This window comes from Sardina pilchardus, chromosome 20 (genome assembly GCF_963854185.1).
Source record: "Sardina pilchardus chromosome 20, fSarPil1.1, whole genome shotgun sequence".
Classification (NCBI taxonomy): domain Eukaryota; kingdom Metazoa; phylum Chordata; class Actinopteri; order Clupeiformes; family Clupeidae; genus Sardina; species Sardina pilchardus.
The window spans coordinates 4,160,512-4,180,840 of NC_085013.1; the positions used below are offsets into that span (position 1 = coordinate 4,160,512).

Genomic DNA, 20,329 nt, shown 5'->3' on the forward strand with positions numbered 1-20,329 from the left:
TGCTTTAAAAGCCTAGCCAACTATTTTATCAGCAACAGGGGAAAACGTAATGCAGGAGAACGGTAGACTAGTGAATGAGGAAATGAAAACTACAACAGCACGTACCAAACACATGGTAATGCAGTCAGGAAGAGAAGGGGGGAAAATTCAAATGCGGAAGATAACCTTGAGATCTAAACCAAACCGCGTTGACGTTGTCGCGCCTATGGGTGAGAGGGATTCCCCACAACCAGGTTATCTAAACAGCTTCAGCACTGAGTCGAACCAGCTCGGAAGGGACTTAAAAATATATGAAAAAAGGCGCAATCTTGCAAAACAAATATTGCAAGTTATAGTAGACCTACACGATGAACTTTAAATGGAGCTAATTACCGTGACACGGCTAGAATAGCCAAAATATTCTGGCAACACTCGAGGTACTTCTACAGCTACTTTGGTTTACAAGCGTCCTTGCCAATGCCGAAGGAAAGGCGGAGGTCCTTGAGGGAGGTAGGGCTTTCCAGGTCTGGGATTTGCGACGGGTCAACCAGGGAGCGCAAGGCAAACTTGAAAGCGACAGAGATTTGTGATGAACTGTTACATATGGCGGAACAAACGGGCTCAACGAGTGGGCAAGCAGAGTTTTGCGGAGGTGACGGGTTGACAACGAGGACCTGTCGAGTACCCCAGGTGACCATAACCCCCGAAGGCGATGCATGTTCTCGGGAGATGAAACTAGAGGAATGGGATGAGGTCAATGGGACGCTACGACGCAAACTATCGAACTCTTCTATCTCATCGACGGGTTCTTCGACATTGTTTGAAGAGTCGGAGGATGACATTCTAAGTGATAATGAGACAAAGAGCAAAGGAATCGTCACGCTAGAGCAACTGGTGGACTCGGGAGAAGTAAGTTTCTTTTGACACTTTGAATGCCTTTTTGAAGACAGGTCCCATCGTGGCTATGTGGTATAACGGTGCAACATTGTTGCACAATTAAACACAAATAGTTGCAACTTGCTTTCGTTGAGCGAGCCTAATTAGTTTTAGTCATTTTGATGTGAATCAAATAGTTATATCTTTGCAGGCCTATTTTGATTGTGATTGCATGCAATGGGGCTGTTAGCATGGTCAGACTCAGATGTTTTTTTTGCAACATAATGCAGAAAAGAGAAACGTATTCATTTCTCATTTATCTTTAATTTGTTGCATGTCCTACCGTGTATAATTATAGACTATGCAGGTGAAGCAATAGCACACTTTTCACTTTAGCTTTTTTCTAATTCAGTTTTGTTCACATGAAACAGATGACAGCTTTCCTCGGCCTGAATGAGGCCACGGTAATACATGATTTGCGTATGATAGTATCTGCGACAGATGCTCTAATAGGCGATAAATGGCTTACACCAACAACAACTGCAATATAAGTGTGATTTATTTTTCTTTCAAGTTAACTGCAAGTTGACTGGTCTTCTTTAAACTCGTTTAGAACATCTCAGTGAAGGCCATTTCTATTTTGGCAGATGATTTGTGTGTCCTTGCATATTCAGGCATCCTGTTGGTCTTTCTGGTAGCCTACTTTGAAATATCTCTAGCTGCAAACCCCAAAGCATAGGACAGTTATATCTCAAGTCATCAGAAAATCCCAACCTTTCGCAATGGATGCAAAGATATATAGTTCACCTCAGAGTGATGCAGTTGCTAACATGCCAATTTTTATATGACAAGATAGGCTACTTTGTCATGTCCTGTCAAACGAGCTAATCTCAGAAAACTACAGCATAGTTGTTCAATTTTGCCACTCACAATTCCATATCTAGGCCTGGACTAGAGGTCAATTTCTGTTTAAACTGGACTTGGACAGTTATTCAGCATTGTTCAGAGTGCAGCATTTATAAAAACTGATCATCTTAAATTAACTCATAGTCGTTATAACTAAAATAACATCTTATATGTATGTTATTACATTTTCATGCAGGTTGTGCAACACTAGATGAAGCACAACCAACATCAAGCTATCAAATATGAGGAAATTGTTGAGAATGCAGGCCATAATATGTGCTACCAGAGCACAGTTTTTTATAGTGTGTTGTGGCTAGTAGCACAGACCACATATAGCCTATTTAGCAAGAGAGCAGGGTATTTTCCACTAGCCATGGTCAGCCTTCCATTTCTCTCAGTGGGTCATGGAACCAAAACTGAGAACGAGAGCTGACAATGCAATGCTAACTATAGTGGAAAAGCCACATTTATTTGTGCATTCTTTCTTTTCCAGTGGTTGCAACAAGCCGTAGCTGTAGTGATCTGGTGGTTACGCGTTCATGTGATCATTTGTTCAGTAGTGGAAATATGTTTCTCCCACAGTCTTTTATCACATGCTTATCTGCCTTACAGTTTTTTAAACTCTAAATATAGTGGCCTATTACTTTACACTTTATAGTTGAGAGATAACAAATATACTTCGAGATTATCACCTGAATTCAAAGACAACATTCGTGCACCAAATATTTTCATAAGATTGCTGTATCACAGTCTTTCACACTCGCCAAAAGTATCCCTAAAAGTGATAAACAATTCTCCAAGCTAAGCAGCTGCATTCTGTCCATATTGTGCAATGACACTTGCTTGAACAAGAGGCTATTAATTGTCTGAAGCATTTAGCCTTCGTTTCAATCAGTTATGTGATCTGTTTAACGTCTGCTTGTGATTTTGGCCCCTGCTTAGCTGTGGAGAATGCCTGGGTCCGTTACATCTTCAGCTACGACCATAGATGGTCTGTAGCTGTCACCGTGTTTTAAACAATTAGAGCCTTGCCTGTCTAGAATGCTGTTCTGTGTCTAATTGTGGCCGTCTGACTTTTGCAAAAGGCTTGCACACCTTTGGCTACTGATTGGACCTCGTACTTGACTCCCATGTTGGTCTTTTTTTCCATCATGCTGAAACAATAGGAGAGGAATGGAAAAATATGAAGAACGAAAAAAAAAAGAATCATGGGCATGCAATGTGACATTCGCACACAATCCCACGCCCACACACAGACACACAAATATGCACGCACAGTCCACGATACACTGACACACTCTACTGTTTCAGAAAATAGTATAAACATATACACTCTGTCACATAAAACTTGCCACTCATACACATGAATTGTCTGTTGGTGTTTCTTTTCAACACTTTTGATATCATTGTATAATATCACAGCCTTTAAAACACACACACACACACACACACAGACTCTCTCTCTCTCGCCGTCTCTCTCACACACACACGCACACACACATACAGTACACGCAAACACATAAACATATCTACACAAACACAAACACACACATGCACACACACACACACACACACACACACACACACACACACACACACACACACACACACACACACACACATACACTCACACACACACACATAAGCACAAACACTATACCAGTCTTCTCTCCCTCTCTCTCTCTCTCTCTCTCTCTCTCTCATAAACACACACTCAACGCCCATTTAGCCCACACAGTCCTGATAGACTTACCCATTAGCTTCGCTGCGTATCTGCAGCAAATCAGCCTTAGCCACTGTGACATTTAAAGCAGAAACCGCTCGATATCACAAACAAAGCTGTGTGTACTTGCTGAGGGGAAGCTAGAGTAGCCTGTTATATTTATTCCACTCAAGAGCCATTTTGGTGATCATAACTGCCAACCATTCTTTTTGTGTTACTAGGAAAACCTGTATTGCGAAATACAGTTGCCAGTCTCATTCTCTTTGTACTTTCAAAGTGCTACCATGTACATAAACACACACACACAAACACACACAAACATGCTCGCACACACATACATTCCCACACACATACACACACACACACACACACACACACATACACACACCAAACAATGTGGTAAATATCTCAACACTATTTATATAAAAGTGTGTGGTAAGCGCTTTGAGAACATCCAAATCACACACCCACTTATGTGCGTGATATGTACACACACACTGACACTCAAACACACACTCACAAAGTCACACTTGATGTTGCTCACACATGCATGCAAAGCTAAATGTCAACTTCTCAGCTGTTGCGCAAATACAAGTATTAACAATTTTGGGTTTTAGAAGTCCCTCCCAACCACACTCTTCAGGAATGTTAACCGCTTTTGTTTTGCCAAGAAGTGCAGTGCACCCAAGTTTGCTATGTTCTGTGTGTCCCATGTTCGTTGCATTGGCCAACTTCTCTCACAACCCACCAACTTCCCATGGGTCCGAACAAAATGTCCACCCAAAACTTAGTTCCATCACAGAAACATCTATGTACACATAGTACCGTGACATAATTTCATGGAATTCTCCACAAAGCCTTAGACTTCTGCTATCGTTTGAACTTGTCGTTGGAAACATGATGTTGAATGTAGTGAGTCAGCTTGAAGTGCCCATGTGGTCTTGGAGAAGAGCGTCACTGAAAATATTTGTAAGGGTTTTGAATTTCACTTCCTTATTGTCACACCTTTGGGTTCAATCCTTGTCAGCTCAGAAAGTAGCATAGCATAGTATAGCTCAGTGAAGACAAAAGAACACTTGACAATGCCACTTGACATAGATGCTATGTCAGCTGAACACGTTTTCCTAGGCAGCCTTTGATGACTGCTGATCTAGGTTGGTATTTAGCCTTTGTGAATTTCTCATTGGCTCACAATTGGCTCATCAAGGTACGTTAACAACATTGCCAAATAGTAAACCGTAGCTGTTTATATATTCAGAGCAGACACGTCACCAGATGCAATGGCACTGTGCTGTCATTGTTCCATGGGCAAGGTTTAGTTTTGATTTAGGAAACTAAAGTAAACAAGGGCATGGAGACATGCTCTCTGTGGTCACTTGAGGTTTATGAGTAAGATATCACCCATTCCATTGAGATGTGTGCAAACATTGAAAAAGATACACATTGAAAGGTGCCTTGCACAATGGGTCATTCCTATATGTCAAGATTCTGGGTAGTACCTGGTAATTTGTGATAGATGTGCTTAAGAACATGCAAATAAAGAGCTATTTGCATGTAACTTACTTACATGTCCATTTCTTTATGATCACCTCTGTGGTTGGTTGGTCACTCTGTTGTCCTTTTTAGATTATAGGGAAACACTTTACAGTTTGCCTATTCTTTACAATACCTTTGATACTTTTTGACTTAGACAAATGGAGATTGACAGTATAATAGCAGAATGGCAACACAAGCCTGTTTTACAAAGGTACATGGAGATTGATAGTACATGATACTGCATCAAAGCTAGGATATTTGCTGTTTGTGCATGTTAGTATTATATGTGTATACATTAAACTGCATCAGATGTTAGCAGCTCAAGGGAAGTACTGGGTCGTGTTTGCAGCGAGGGGAAGAAACACGCCGCCAGTTCAGAGCCATGTCCATGTGTGTCTCATGTCCCCAGTGACACACAAAAGGTTGGCATGTGGAGTGGCGAGGCTTTTTGAAGGTGTGAACAGTGCACAATCAGTGTTCTCAAGTCATGTGGAAGAAATGCAAACACAAACTGCTGGTGTCACACAGCAAGGCTTGGTTCCTTCACAACAAAGCACAGTACTGATGGACTGGTACAGTGTGGGGGTTGATTTGGTTGGATTGTCAGGAATGCTCCATTAGAATAGATTTTGAAGTCTGAGGGATGGGAACTCATAGAAACCACTTGATAAGAAATTAATCAATATACTTAAACAGGAATGTATATAGAGATTTACCATCAAAACTCTAAAGGTGTAAGTTATCTGTGCAACAGCATCTATGCTGCTGAGTATCATTTTAAGTGTAGTTTTTATATGAAGTCATGTTGACTGCAAAAGGCCACAGTGCTATATCTGGATGTAACTGCACGCCTGTGTAGTAAACAAATGTGCAGTTTGATCAGCTCTGACCTCTAAAAACAATTTGACATTTACACCCACACAGTTGTTTGTTGTGAGTGAACACGTTGCATAGCCTACTCACATCCTCAACAGACCTCGGCCATGTGATACAATCACCTCAGCTCATGCAATGTGCTAGCGTGTTCTGCAGGTACCTTTTAAATGCTGATGGAACTGTGACTACTTTACTGCTCCTTCAAGCACAACTGCGCTAAAGTAAGTGGTTGCACTAGTCCCTGCACTAAACCGATCAATAATAGTCGTCTTGTTGTCTAATTTGAATTTTAGCTGCACCAATGCTCGGATGCATTATTCCACATCCCCTTAGGGAGATGTCTTCGTCTGTCCACTTCTTATTTTCTCTTTCGACAAGAGTATTTATTTCTCTGTCACTGCTTCGTGTGAGAGGGTGAGTGTGATTTTTTTTGTTTCCCTTCATTTGCATCACTCGGTGGAGTGTTGAATATTTCAGCAGCCTGGAGCCTCTCTGCAGGCCATGTGTTAGGTGACTAAAGCGCTCTCAATTAGGGAACATCATAACCAACCCATTAGTTCCTCTCTTATATACGCAACCCAACGAGCTCAGGACAGGACAATGCGAGCATTATCGTTAGCGTTAGCGACTGTTGAATGCGAAGCTCGCTGATTGCCACAGTGCAAGTCAGGTGTAACCACAAAGCAGATGTGAAGCATTTTCTCCTTTTTTTTTTTTTTTTTTGGTTCTGCAAAGGGAGCCATTGAGTGACTGAAGAGGAACCTTGATAACTGTTGGTAATCGTCTGATACAGTATCATTGTTGTTTTTTTTACACTTGAGCAGGCTCAGTGGTTTCTGCTGCTTGTCACACTGCTAAGGTCTTGCCTTGAGGACATTTTCCTTCAAAAGCCCCTAGCAAGGATCTTGTTCCTGTAGTGGATGTTTTATGAAACTAGTTTAACAGCAACAATACCTCTCTCCATCTTTATCTCTCTCTCTCTCTTTCTCTCTCTCTTCCTCTCTGTTCTCTATCTCAGCAAACTAAGCCATGGTGGAAGTTGAAGACCATAGTCCACCTCCCCTTCCTCGTCTCACAACGCAAACGTCTCTCCTGGGTTCAGCTCGCCGGCCATAAAGGTAACTGAGGTCAACGAAATGTCACATTTCACTGTGATTCACTGTGTGGCCTTTTGCAGTGTTCAACATCCACTCCACACCAAATTATGCATCTCTATGTCATCTGGAAAATGTGTTCATGGAAAGCCTGGAATGATATGCTCATTGCACAATGATATGTCATGAATATATTGAAAAGTAAATCTATATATTTACTTAACACATAAATAGAGGATGATTGATTGTGCAGAAGTTTCAGTGACAATTAAAGGTACCCAAGTGACAACCAGAGAAAGTAAATTAACAGATAGTTGTGGGCATTAATGATTATAACTGTCTGAATCTAACTCTTCCTGCTGTATCTCTTTTGCCATCAGGGCTTTTGTAAATGTTTGATGTCCTCAGGGCTGGGTTTATCAACACTCAGTGGTAGATGTTTTAGATGTAGTTTCATCACAGTGTGTGTCAAAACACGTGGCATGGTACATCCAAACGGAACACATATGGCGAAATCTGCAGTCTGCCTACTGCTTTGGGGAAACTTCCAGAAACAGTTGAAGCAGTTTCCCGAGCACTGCCGTTTCGCTCATTTGTACCATGTTCTAAAAGCAAACTTGACATTTGTTTGCCTCTATTTCCCGGTAGACATGTATCTATTTACCCAGCACAGGGCGTAATCAATAGCTCCTTTGAACACTGAGAGAAACATGATGGAGATTGTCTTTAAATGAGAGTTGGTTGTCTTTGTTTTTTTAGCAATTTCCCAGAAATGATGTTCTTTTTCTGTAGGTCAGCAGTTCCATGGTTTCATGCAATTGCACTTCCAGTCAATTGAGCGTGCGTTTGAATGATTCCCATATTACGGTTATGTGTTGGTGTCATGCATTGATTAGACATTCAACTGCACATGTAGTAGTCTAAATTCAGTGTAAAATTACACAAATGGTCAAGTTTCCATGTGTGCTGCAGTCTTTTGAACTGACACATTTCTGCCCCCTTCTCCCCAGTGCTCCTTCCAGTGATGTCTTTTTGGAATTCAATCCAACCTAATTGCTTTACATTTACACACCGTTGCCTCCTCAGGTAGTTTCAAGTCGGGTGGTGAGGGGACCATCCTGAAGAAGTTCTCGGAGATCGAGAAGCAGTGTTTCGAGCGACTGCAGGGTGATGCCCTGGTGAGCTTCGTGCCGGCGTACCACGGGGTGGTGCAGAGCGACGGGGAGCCCTTCTTGCAGATGACCGACCTGTTGGGCAACTTCGAGGGCCCTAACGTCATGGACTGCAAGATGGGTGTCAGGTAGGATGCCAGGGTGGTTTTTAGTTTGATTATGTTTACTGCATTATTTCTTTTGTTAAAGGGTCCCTACAGGTCATTGAAACCCATCTTCATAGTATCTTTATATACAGTATGTCATGATTGAAAAGGCAGGACACTACATAGTCTGTCATCACTGTAACACAACACAATCAAGAAATGTGTTCACACATTCAGGCCTCTTTTCAAATTCCCTTCATTTCTTTAATCTGTGTCGCAAAATATGACGTGTTTGTGGTCCTTTAATTAGAGGCAATTGAGCTTGGAAAGTTTTTGAATTTGGTGTTTAAGAAAGTGTGGGAACATTATCAAGGCAAGTCATGGTCTAGAAAAGCCATGATAATCTCATTAGTCCTCTATGAGCACATTTGCATGCACACTAAAAACGGATTATTATCAGGTTTTTATAGTTATCTGGTTATTCAAGTGCTCAGGTAAACGGAATAAACTGATATTCCTTATCAGTTTACTGCCGTTATCGGTTTATACAAAATCTGTTTAACATACCTAAGTTTCTGTCAATATTCTGATTTCTTCAAGACATGTACAGTATACACCTTAAACGGGTTATTCCAGTTACCCGATCATTGCCAGTAATTGTTTTTTGTGTGTGTGTGCATAAAAGCGCTCATTGAAAACTTTTCATACTTCTTATACCTCAAGTAATCTGTTTGAATCGGTGGCTGTTGGCATTTTATGCTACTGAATGGTTCTGCAGTCATGACAAAAGGTCAAATCCAACAGTTTAACAGCTGTCAGTTGTTATTAAGTTGTTATTGTTGGCATGGGTGGCCTTTTATTTGTCGAGATTTAAGGAGAAGCCACATTTCGTGGGGAAGAAAACATGACACATTTCTCTGCCAGTTGTACGGTAGTTTCATTTCCTTAATATTTCTGTTGTTCTGATTCACTTGTGCTTGAGGGAGAGGTCGTAGCATTGAGTAACATAATCCATCGTTGGCATGATGTTAAGTGTTGGAAAAAAACACCTCTGTGTGGTGGTGTGCCAGTGGAGTTGAGGGTTAGAGAGATGCAGAGATACTCTGGCTTTCTCAACCCTATATGGGCCACCTGGTTGGGGTTCACTCCCCAGTCTCCTGCTAGGGAGGGTGGGGCGAGACTCACAAGAGAGAGAGAGGCCTTCTTAGCACAGACAGGCAGCCACAGGTTTCCTGTGCATATGCAAGACAGTACCACATACAGGAGCACACACGCGCACACACGCACACACACACACTCACACTCACACACAAACACACTCACACTCACACACACACACACACACACTCACACACACACACACACACACACACACACACACACACACACACACATGCGCGCGCACGCAAGCAAGCACGCACGCACACACTCACACACACACACACACAGACACACACACACACAGTCACACACACACACACACACACACGTCTGCACACACATGGGGCGCCCCTGAGGACTTCCTTGTCGCTACACACACACAGCCGCACACTTGCAAACACACTCTTGCAAACAGAGTCGTGTCAACCTCGGCTGTGGTGTTTTGAGCAGCGAGGACTCCCCTCATGACTTCCTCCTTATAGTCTCGAGATGTGTGAGTGTGTAGAAGTGAAACTGAAATGATTAACAGAAGTTGGATGCTAGCTCCAAAATGAAAGGTCATATAATCAGTATAAACTCCATACTTAATACCACAATGCAACATCCAAAATGCAACGTCTAACAAACAACACAAAACTGTTCCCTACACACTAGCCCTATGTGTGGTGCAGAACTTGTTAGTGTGTGTGTGTGTGTGTGTGTGTGTGTGTGTGTGTGTGTGTGTGTGTGTGTGTCTGTGTCTGTGTGTCAAGTCTGTGTCAACTTGGCAGGGGCCTCAGAGAGCGGTCATCCCAGGTTCAGAAAGTAAAAGTCCTGCCAAGTATTTGATCCAACTATTTAGCAAACCAGCTCATCCTAATTAGCAGCCAGGTAGATCAGATTCGTTAAGAAGCTCTTAAGTGCTAAGAACGTCTTAGGAGCGCTCTAAGAACTAAGAACGCTCCTAAGAATTCTTAACGAATCTGGGACACCCAACCCAGATCATTAATGATATCACCTGTGTTAAGTGCACAGGTGGAAAGAATATATGGCAGGACTTTTACTCTCTGAAACCAGGAATGTCCACCTCTGCCGACTCCCTGCCTGGTGATTCCCCCTCTGATTCAGCTTGACCAGTTCAACGTTGCCAAGCCAAGCCAACGTTGTTTCTTTTGTTCAAGTTTCATTGTGTAATGGTGCTGTAACATCCAGTGCACAAATCCAATACAGAGAGTTTCTCCTCCTGCCAAGAGTTTCCTCATGTCTGCAAACTAAGAGGGAAAAAGGCCCCGCCTGTCAGTCAGTGCTCTCCCTACCATGTGACCTAACCTATCCTAACACTAGGAAATAAGTACCCAGTAGCTTAGCAACGACATAGAATGTTTGTTTTAAATCAGTCGAATTATTATGGTCTGAGCATTGCGTTAACGTTCTGCCAATGCTGCTGCAGTATTTTCAGTGTGTGATGTGCACCCAGGCCACGCGAGCCCATCTGAAGGGTACCTACGGTAAACAGATTCTCCAAACAGTGTCGGAACACCCCGACCCAAGCTGTGCGGCGGCGGCCCGGAATGCTCCACTCGAGCGCGCCGGAGTGTTCACAGGCCCTTTTATTTACTTTCATTGGGGGACTCCGGGCCAAGCCACGCTGTCTGCTCTGTGTCTGAAATCACCTCACGTCGTACATCTACTCCCATCCGCCTGCACTGCCCTGTCTCACCCCCCACCATCCCCTCCGCCTCCACTGTCCTGTCTCACACCCTATCATCCCCTCCACCACCACTGTCCTGTCTCACCCCCATCCCATCCGCCTCCAATGTCCTGTCTGACATCCCACCATCCCCTCTGCCTCCAATGTTCGGTCTCACACCCTATCATCCCCTCCGCCTCCGCTGTCTTGTCTCACCACCACTACTCCCTCCTGCCTGCACTTCCCTGTCTCACCCCCTCTGCCTCCACTGCCCTGTCTCACATCCCATCATCCCCTCCACCTCCACTGCCCTGTCTCACCCCCTCTGCCTGCACTGCCCTGTCTCACCACCCCCTCCTGCCTGCACTGCCCTGTCAAACCACCCCACCACCCCCTCCTGCCTTCACTGCCCTGTCTCATACCCCATCATCCCCTCCACATCCACTGCCCTGTCTCACTACCCCACCATCACCCCCTCCTGCCTGCACTGCCCTGTCTCACCCCCTCCACCCTGTTCCGCTGCAGGACGTATCTGGAGGGGGAGCTGGAGCGGGCGCGGGAGCGGCCCAAGCTGCGGCGCGACCTCTACGAGAAGATGCTGGAGGTGGACCGGCAGGCGCCCACGGCGGAGGAGCACGGCCAGCGGGCCGTCACCAAGCCGCGCTACATGCAGTGGAGGGAGACGCTCAGCTCCACGCACACGCTGGGCTTCCGCATCGAAGGCGTCAAGGTGAGGCCCCCCTGGAGCCAGGCGAGGAGAGGCGAGGAGAGAGGAGTGGCCCAAGCACAGCCTGCTCTGCTCAAGGGCATCGGCTCAGCAGTTGCCCCGAGGCTGGAAGTTCATTTGCGGTGATATAGTGCGGTGATACCTGAGGTAACTTTTTGAGCAATGTTTCCAGGAGGTAACTTGACGGGACTCGTATGTGGTATGGAATTTTAACTAATTCACCACACACACACACACACACGTTTCTCATCTTCTGAAAGGTTGATTGTGAAGTTTCTTGGAAATGTATAAAGTTCCAAAGAAAAGAATGTGTTGCCAAACACCTGTGGTAAAGTTCCCTAACAACACTAGTCTGTGGCATTGCTCAATAACTTGCCCTGTGTATCACCACCTTCAGGTAGAATGTATAAAGATGAGTCAGCCTTCAGTGAAATCCCACATGCTTGAACATGCTGCTGGGGCTGTTTTTAGAGGAAGTTGTGGATGTGTTTATAGTTTTTCTTTTTTAAACTGTACCTTTGACTTTGCAGATCTACCCTCTAGCAGAATTTGATTTAATCTAATTGGTGTACAGCATGAAAACATATTTTGCTCTTACATCCATTTATTCAACACTCATACATACAATCTTCTGCCCCAGTATTGATGAATAGGTTTGACTGCCAGTCATATGATACACCCATTTCAATGTGAATACAAAGACATAATGTGTTTGAGGATAAAGCAGTGATTTTATAGGACATTAGGATAATGTTTTTGTTCAAACGCAATAACAGCTATGTAATGCATGGTATAGCATACACTCAGTGTGCCTATCCCAAGCCTAAAGCAGATTCTAGTGTTAGAGCTAGCTGTGTTTTGACAGCTTTCGACTGTAACAGCTTACGGTATATCTGTCTGTGATCATGAGTTTAGAAACGTGACAGTTTCACCTCTCACCTCATCTCTCACCATTGACCGCCTCTGTCTCGCTCTCTCTCTCTCTCTCCCTCTCTCTCTTCCTCTTCTCTCTCCCTCTCTCTCTCTGTCCCTCCCTCTCTCTCTCTCTCTCTCTCTCTCTCTCTCTCTCTCTCTCTCTCTCTCTCTCTCACAGAAGGCAGATGGGACCTGCCGGACAGATTTCAAAAGGACGCGCTCAAAGGGGGACGTCACTCAGGTCTTCAGGGATTTTGTCGGGGGAAACACCAACATAGTTGTAAGTGACACTGATGGCATCCAGCTTCACCAGTTCAGTCACTTCTTTTGCCTGGATATGTTCCGTGACGGTCCTTTGCTGAATGTCAGTAAGAGTCATTAAAAAAAAAAAACATCCGGATGTTTGTAAGATTGTCATCAAGAAATCTCGGAAGCTCGTCTGACTTTATGGGAATTTGATATTTTTACATATGGAACACATACAGTGCTATATTGAATCTTGTGTTACACCCTCAATAGACATTGATATTGTTACGTTCCTTAATGTATGCCATTGATTTACAACAATAATGTATATTATGGGTAGCATACAGTACATTATAATAGTGTAGTAATTTTGGTGCTGGCACATCAATCTTCTAGTATGTAGTTTATGTCTTTAAGACATTTGTTTTCATGGTCTCAATATTTCAAGGAACATTACATGCTTGGTATTTTTTATCTGCACATAAATATTCCTCAGCTCTTCATTGTGGAAATGAACTACCCTTTACTCTCGTGGGTTGAAGTGTGTTCATTAGACCATATCAAATATTGATTGTACTTCACACTTCCTGGATGGGAAGAACATATATACATTATATACAAGTGAAGGTACAGTACATGGCCATTAGTGTAAATAGTGCTCCACCCCGACTGCCTGCGATGGTACTGTTAAATATTTAAAGTTACTTTAACCCTGAAAGCAAATACTTACTTTTCGAGATACTACATGAATAAATAGCCTAAGCACAAATGTTGGTTCATGCCATGGGTTTTCTCTCACGCTCTCATTTTCTCCTTATCTCTCTCTCTCTCTCTCTTTCTCTCTCTCTCTCTCTCTCTCTCTCTCCCTCCCTCCTTTTCTTTCTCCCCCCTCTCTCTCTGCCTCTGAAAAGAATGCATATGTGAATAAGCTCCGAGAGATCAAACAAGCCCTGAACACATCCGAGTTCTTCAAGAAGCATGAGGTTAGCAAGCAGGGTCTCTGGCTACACACAAACCTCAGACTCATCATCCAACGTGTTAAGACATACTGTACACCCGTAAATAATGTTTGAGCACAAGAAGACTCTAATGTAGCATTTAATGTAACCTGTATGGAGTGCTGTTTTGTCAGCTAAACGTGTTGCACGTACTTTACAAGTAATTATGTGTAACTATTCACTTCTTTGATAAGAGGTTTGATAAGGTTTGACATGTGAGCAGATACAGTACCGAGGTACAAGTGTTTTGGAAACAAGAGCATGGAAACATAATCAACTCTGCTGCCCTGCAGGTCATCGGCAGCTCCCTCCTGTTCATCCACGACCACACGGGCCGTGCCGAAGTGTGGCTCATCGACTTCGGCAAGACCACGGCCCTGCCGGACGGCCAGAGCCTGCAGCACTGCACGCCCTGGCAGGAGGGGAACCGCGAGGACGGCTACCTGTGGGGCCTCGACAACCTCATCCACACGCTGGCCTCGCTGGTCCAGGGGTGACCCCTGACCCCTTCGAGGTTGAACTCTGACATTAGCCGCGAGGATGAGGACTCACAGTACGTCACTCTTGTCTTGTTTTGTTGACACTTGAAGTGTTACATTGTTGCCGCACGCATTGTCGGTGCAGTACTTGAAGGAAACGTATCAACAAACTATTGTGTCACGTTGAAAGGGCATCGAGGCCATCGAACAAAGCACGAAAGCATATGCCCGAGTTCAGTGCCAAAAATAACAATATTCTCAAAATATCTCCTATGAATATACCACCAGTCCTTTAACCAACCCATCACGTTCCTCCTGTGAGAGTGGAAGCGTGTTGTACGTACAGTAAGTACACCTTAACTAGAAAACTGAGTGTGTTTGTGATGTGTCATAAAGTGCACGACAACTGCATTAAGTAATGCAACACTAGCACTCGAACGCCTCACCACTCCACAAAGAGTTTGCAGATAGCAGTTTCATACGACTGACTGATGCCACTTTACACAGCCTGTACAGAGAAAGGAAGGAGATGCAGTATGTTTCAAACTCGGTTCTCATATCCTCTTATGTTCAAGTGATTTTTCCTCTTATGACAAAGAAAAGCAGAATATTACGATCCACTGTGAGTACTAATAGCTGTTTTTAAAAAAAAAAAAAAAAAAAGTACTGTATACCAGTACAAACCCATTTTAAGCACACTTTTTTCTGAAACTTTTTCAAAGTTCACAAGACACTATGCAAAAGTATTTGCATTTTGCATGACATGTACATTTTTGTTTGTTTATTTGTTTATCCATGAAAAATCTGTGAAATAAAAAAAAAAGTCAATATAAATTCAGTGCTATCTTGCTAAGTTAAATATTTCCTTGCTTGATGGTTACTATGCAAACCCTCAACAGTTGACGTTAGTTTGTGGTTGTCGGGGTCAGGGTCTAGTAGCACCATGTCCTCATGTCCTCATTCTCTCTACGTGACATGAATGTAAAATATAGCTGTCCTATCTCAATAGTTTGGTATGAGATCCGTACGTGTATAGTCATCATTCCTCAATGCTGCGTACGTCTACAAGTAGGTTTACTCAGGACAAACTGTTCCATTCCATAGTTTACATACTCTGACAATATTTTTATTTGGACAGGAAAGATAGAAGCAATTGCACTCTTGTGGGTTGAATAACCTAAGCTAGTTCCTTGTTGTCATCCTTGAGTGCAAACAAAGACAGGCAAACAAAGACAAACAAACCCAAACGATACTAAAAATCAGTTAAAATAAGCTCAACCCCTTTGTTTTAAATACTTTGATAAATATACACACAGTGCAAATGTATGCCAAATGGTTTTTAAAGACATTTATTTTGATGGGAATACAGTGTCATCCTCAAAATAAGGAACCATGTACAGCAGTGTCTCATTTGTGGAACACAAAAGGGGAGCTAAAGTAGTTCTTAACGCTATTCTCTCGTAAACATAAACACATAGAGGAAACACAACGGACACGTCTCCAACTGAACCACAGCACTTCAGCACAGAGTGCTGCTTTTCAATGAAGACCGCAATCTCCTGATTCAAAAATAGGTACTGCAGGGCCCAATAGCAAGGTCCATGCAGACCAGTGGCAGTGATCGTCTACAAGAAACAAAAGAAAATATACTCATAAAGGTTTTTTATAATATATAAATATATGAGATGAACATGGCACAGCTACATAGATTACTTAGTCCAGTTGAAGGAATCCAGAGAATAACAATAATAACACAACTCAGTTGGAGCACAGCTAAGGATGTTTATACTAATGGTGGTATGGTCAAATAAACTATAAGAGCTGAAAGGTAGAACTGAAGGGTGATGTTGACGTACAGCACAGCAGTGATTCACACTGAAACATGTCCTTTTCCCAGTAAAAGTCTGTGAAGTGTTCCAAGTATGCAGACAGATGTGCAAATCCAGTGACCAAAAAAAAATCCTTATAGCTACAGAGGTTGATGTTGCATTGTAGTTGTCAAAAGGCTTTCCATTTGAATTTGCTCTTCAGAAAAATTGCAGACAGCCTTATGGCTTGTTTAAGTGCATACAATAACTTGGTGGTTGTGTTAGATCTATACAGATGAAAACAAAAACACAGCACCTAAAACAAAACATACTGAACAAATTAGCAAAAAGAATACAGTAATTGCCTGTGTATTAGTCACATTGTGTATAAGCCGCAGGACAGTGTCTTATGCAAGTTAAAAGAAACAAAACCATATTAATACCATATTAACTGCCCCCGTGTATTAACCCCATAGATGAAGAAATTTAGCAAAATCAACGGTAGGGCAAAAAAAAGTAAACTATGTACACTACTGCAAAATAAATGAGAGGGTTTAAAGTAAATAAGGGCCAAGTGGGCTAACTGTGGGCTAATATGAAAAAAAAAACAAACGTTAATCATACATGTTAGTATACATTATGTGCCATGTTGTACATATCATCCTACTTGTTGCCTGAGAAACAGCACCTAATGATGCACTCGAGAACAATGCTGCCATCCAGTGCCAGTATGTCACAATGACAATGACACAAAATGACACAAAAATACTGGGCCGACATTGAGTGTTAATGCTGAGTGTTAATGCTAAGTGTAAATGCTGTGTGTTAATCTCTGTGTATACTGGAGGCACATGGGGACACACTACCTGGCAACCCTCACCAACCATAACACTTATGACCCTCTATGAAGCCAGGGATGGGGCTGAATGTATTGACATACCACCCACACTGTTTGCTATTCATTCTGAACGTTTTCATTCAGAACAGCAGAGGTAAAGCTAATAGCCCACTATCAAGGCATACTGTAGCTGCTATGGTATTTTACATTGGGCCACATTTCTCCTGTTTGATGTGACCCCTCTTGGGCCATTCAACCTACTGTACTGTAGGACTTAACCTGTACTTAAAGATGGCATAATATAATCAGCGCGCCCCTTCCCCCTAAGTATAATTACCCTGGAAATCCAGAGTTCTCGCGAGAGCATAATTTGAATTGTGTCCTCTAGATACTCTGGCAATGAGCAATGATGCACGTTACTTGTACCTTAGTAATCTGTGGTAACCAAAAAAGGAGTTGGCGAGCTAAACTGATGACGACAGCGCTAAAACTTTCGTTTTTGGTCGTAGTGTTATCCAATTGCGTCGAAGTCAAGCATCAGTCAGAGTAAACGTTGGTCGTAGTGTTATCCAATTGCGTGAAGTGAGATTTTCAAATGCTTTGCTTGGCGTTGCCCCATTTTCATTATTCGTGGCCAGACCCTTAATCTGAAAGATTCCAGGGTCTGGTTTACTAGCAGGCTAAAGTATAATGGTGGATAGTGACACATGTACTGCAGGAGCAATGGGAAATGTCTCCAGAGCAACTAATAAGAATGAGGGGTTAGCAATTTGTATGTACATTATTAGTGCATAAAAATAATTCATTCTCTGTGTAAAATCTAAGCAGCCATTAATCCTCAGTTGCTCTACTAAAACCTTTCCACACAGACACAAATAGATTCTAAAATATAAGTATATACCTGTATTTTGAACATTGTTTTTTTTCAGACGCATAATATTGGACCAACTCCCTAAAACATTCTACCGTTAAATCCAAAGCCTAAAAGTACTATTAGACGATCACGCGAGTATAGGATCCTCAGAAGTACAAATCAACTGTTATCAGTAGAATCCAGAGTGCTACACAGCTGTCATTCCTGGAGTGCGGAGCTGGATTGATGAAACCAGACCTAGAGTGCATAGCTGGTTGAACCTTAGCAAGTGTTTTTCACAGTATTGATCATGAGACTCCTCAACATCCTCAAATAAAAAACATCTCTGACCTCCTATTTTAACTCTAAACTCTTAGATTTTCCTTATATTATCTGTTTAGAATCTAGTGTTTGTTTCAGTCTGTTACAGCATCGTCAGTCTGTCCGTTCCCTGGGTCTTCAAAGGTGAGTACATATTTAGAAGCTCCTGGGTGTACCTATGACGATTTTCGTTAGTACCAAGGCTACATAAGAAACATTACTATGTGTACAAAAAGGCTTCTTCATTTCGAATATATATATTTATCTATAGATTTTTTTTTTAAAAATGACAAGCATGTGATTTCTTCAGCAGGCCAACTATGGCACACGGAAGAGTCTACTCCAGTGTATTGGCGTGTTCCAGTGTGTAAAACGTAATTCCAGTGCTTGCGTCGTGACGTTATCCCTCCAGTGATGGCGGGGCGGGGGCTTGTGTGCGGACACCTGAGGAGCCCCTGCTAGACGGGCGTGACGCTCAGGTCCTCGGACAGGGAGAAGCCCGAGTCCCTGTCCCGGGTGGGCTTCTCGGCCTTGGCGTGCCGCTTGATGTCCTCGTGCCCGTAGCTGGCGTGCCGCTTCACCAGGGGCTTGTGTCCAGAGGTGGAGGGCAGCGCCAGGGCCAGGCCTGCCAGGGAGAGGCCCGGCGAGGAGCTGTGGACAGCGGCCGCGGCCGCCGCCGCCGCCCCGCTGGGCTCTACGGCCTTGGGCACCACCAGAGGCAGGCTCTCGGCCTCGTAGCTGTGCTCGTCGTAGGCGTAGTTGACGTTCCCGCAGGGGAAGGTCTGGAGCTTGGCCAGGTCCATGGCGCTGGCTGGCGGCCCCCCGGACGCTCCACCTCCTCCTCCCCCGCCGGCCGCACCTCCCAGCGGGCTCTTCCGCGAGGACAGGCCTGAGTTCAGCCCCTGAGGGCCCGCCGAGGTCTGGCAAGAGGCGGGCAACACTGCTGCGGCAGACACCAGCCCCCCGGACGCTTGGCAACCACCGCCGCCGCCCCCGCTAGCCGCTTCCGGATCGTTCCGCTCTGAGGTAGTCAAGGACGCGACGGTCGGGACGGAGCAGGCGGCGGCGGCGGAGCAGGACAGCGGCACGGACTGCGTGTGCGACAGCGCCGTCTTGGCCCGGCCGATGCTCTCCAGCACCCAGGAGCCGTAGGTGGGGTTCCACAGGTTCTTGGTCTTGTTCTTCATCTTCTGGCTGCCCGACGAGGAGCTGCTCCGCGAGCAGGGCCGGTGGTGGGGGAACTCGGTGGAGGCGGCGGCGGCGGCGGCGGTGACCGGGACCTGGAGCCAGGAGCCGGGGCAGATGGCCACGGGCGGCACCGGCTCGGCCCAGGACGGCTCCAGGGCGTCCCGGTACGATGCGGCAGCCTCCTGGGGCAGGGGCTGGGGCCTCTGGAGCAGGAGCCGGGGCTTGTGGGCCTGTGGGAGCGGACTGACACTTGCCGGAGGCAGAGAGGCATCTTGGGACAGGGAGTGGGACACCAGCAGAGGGCTCATGCTTCCGGAACCCTCCGGACGCATCACGGTACCTCCGTCGTCCTCCATGGTCGGCCCGTACTCGACTGGTAGAGGTGTGTTGATAACATCGGGGTCCTAGGGACATGGACAGATGCATACGTAATTATAGACATTTCAGAGATACTGAACTCAATACTTAATACTTAATACCTAATACCGTACTTTAAGATGTACATTACCACTCTGTCTGTGTAGGTAATGAGGTTTACATTAACACTACAATGAACATTTTCAATGAATGAACATGATCATTCAGGTATTTCTGGAAAGATGTATCAAGTAGTTGCTCTGGCTGAAATATCTCACTCTATCCTATTTCTCTCTGTAGTTCACCTAAAGTGATAGGCGCTGCAAGGAGCTAAAATCCACGTAGAACCATGTCAGGCTCCCTTAGAGTCTACATTATGAACGCATTTGTTGTATGAGAAAATATGGAAGTTAATGATGACTATTCGATGGTCGGTTCTGCAGTAGGCCAGACCAAGGGTTTGTCACTGGCTGGATGGAGACACTGAGTGCAAAGCTCATGAAGGATGAAGTATGACCGGA

General features: G+C 44.3%; 2 protein-coding genes across 2 annotated transcripts in view; one reads left to right on the top strand and one right to left on the bottom strand.

Moving 5' to 3' along the window:
• The first annotated feature begins 179 nt into the window (after nucleotides 1-179).
• Nucleotides 180-15,802, top strand: itpka (inositol-trisphosphate 3-kinase A). Its single transcript, XM_062522582.1, has 7 exons — nucleotides 180-888; nucleotides 6,915-7,014; nucleotides 8,077-8,290; nucleotides 11,604-11,808; nucleotides 12,899-13,000; nucleotides 13,878-13,949; nucleotides 14,258-15,802. The coding sequence occupies exons 1-7, from the start codon at nucleotides 457-459 to the stop codon at nucleotides 14,459-14,461; spliced, it is 1,329 nt and encodes a 442-aa protein (XP_062378566.1). The 5' UTR covers nucleotides 180-456; the 3' UTR covers nucleotides 14,462-15,802.
• Nucleotides 15,785-20,329, bottom strand: part of ltk (leukocyte receptor tyrosine kinase) — a 64,887-nt gene continuing 60,342 nt past the window's right edge. The window contains exon 29 of the mRNA XM_062522581.1: nucleotides 15,785-19,855. Coding sequence (XP_062378565.1) covers nucleotides 18,722-19,855 — 1,134 coding nt within the window. The 3' untranslated portion in view covers nucleotides 15,785-18,721. The remainder of the gene's footprint in view (nucleotides 19,856-20,329) is intronic.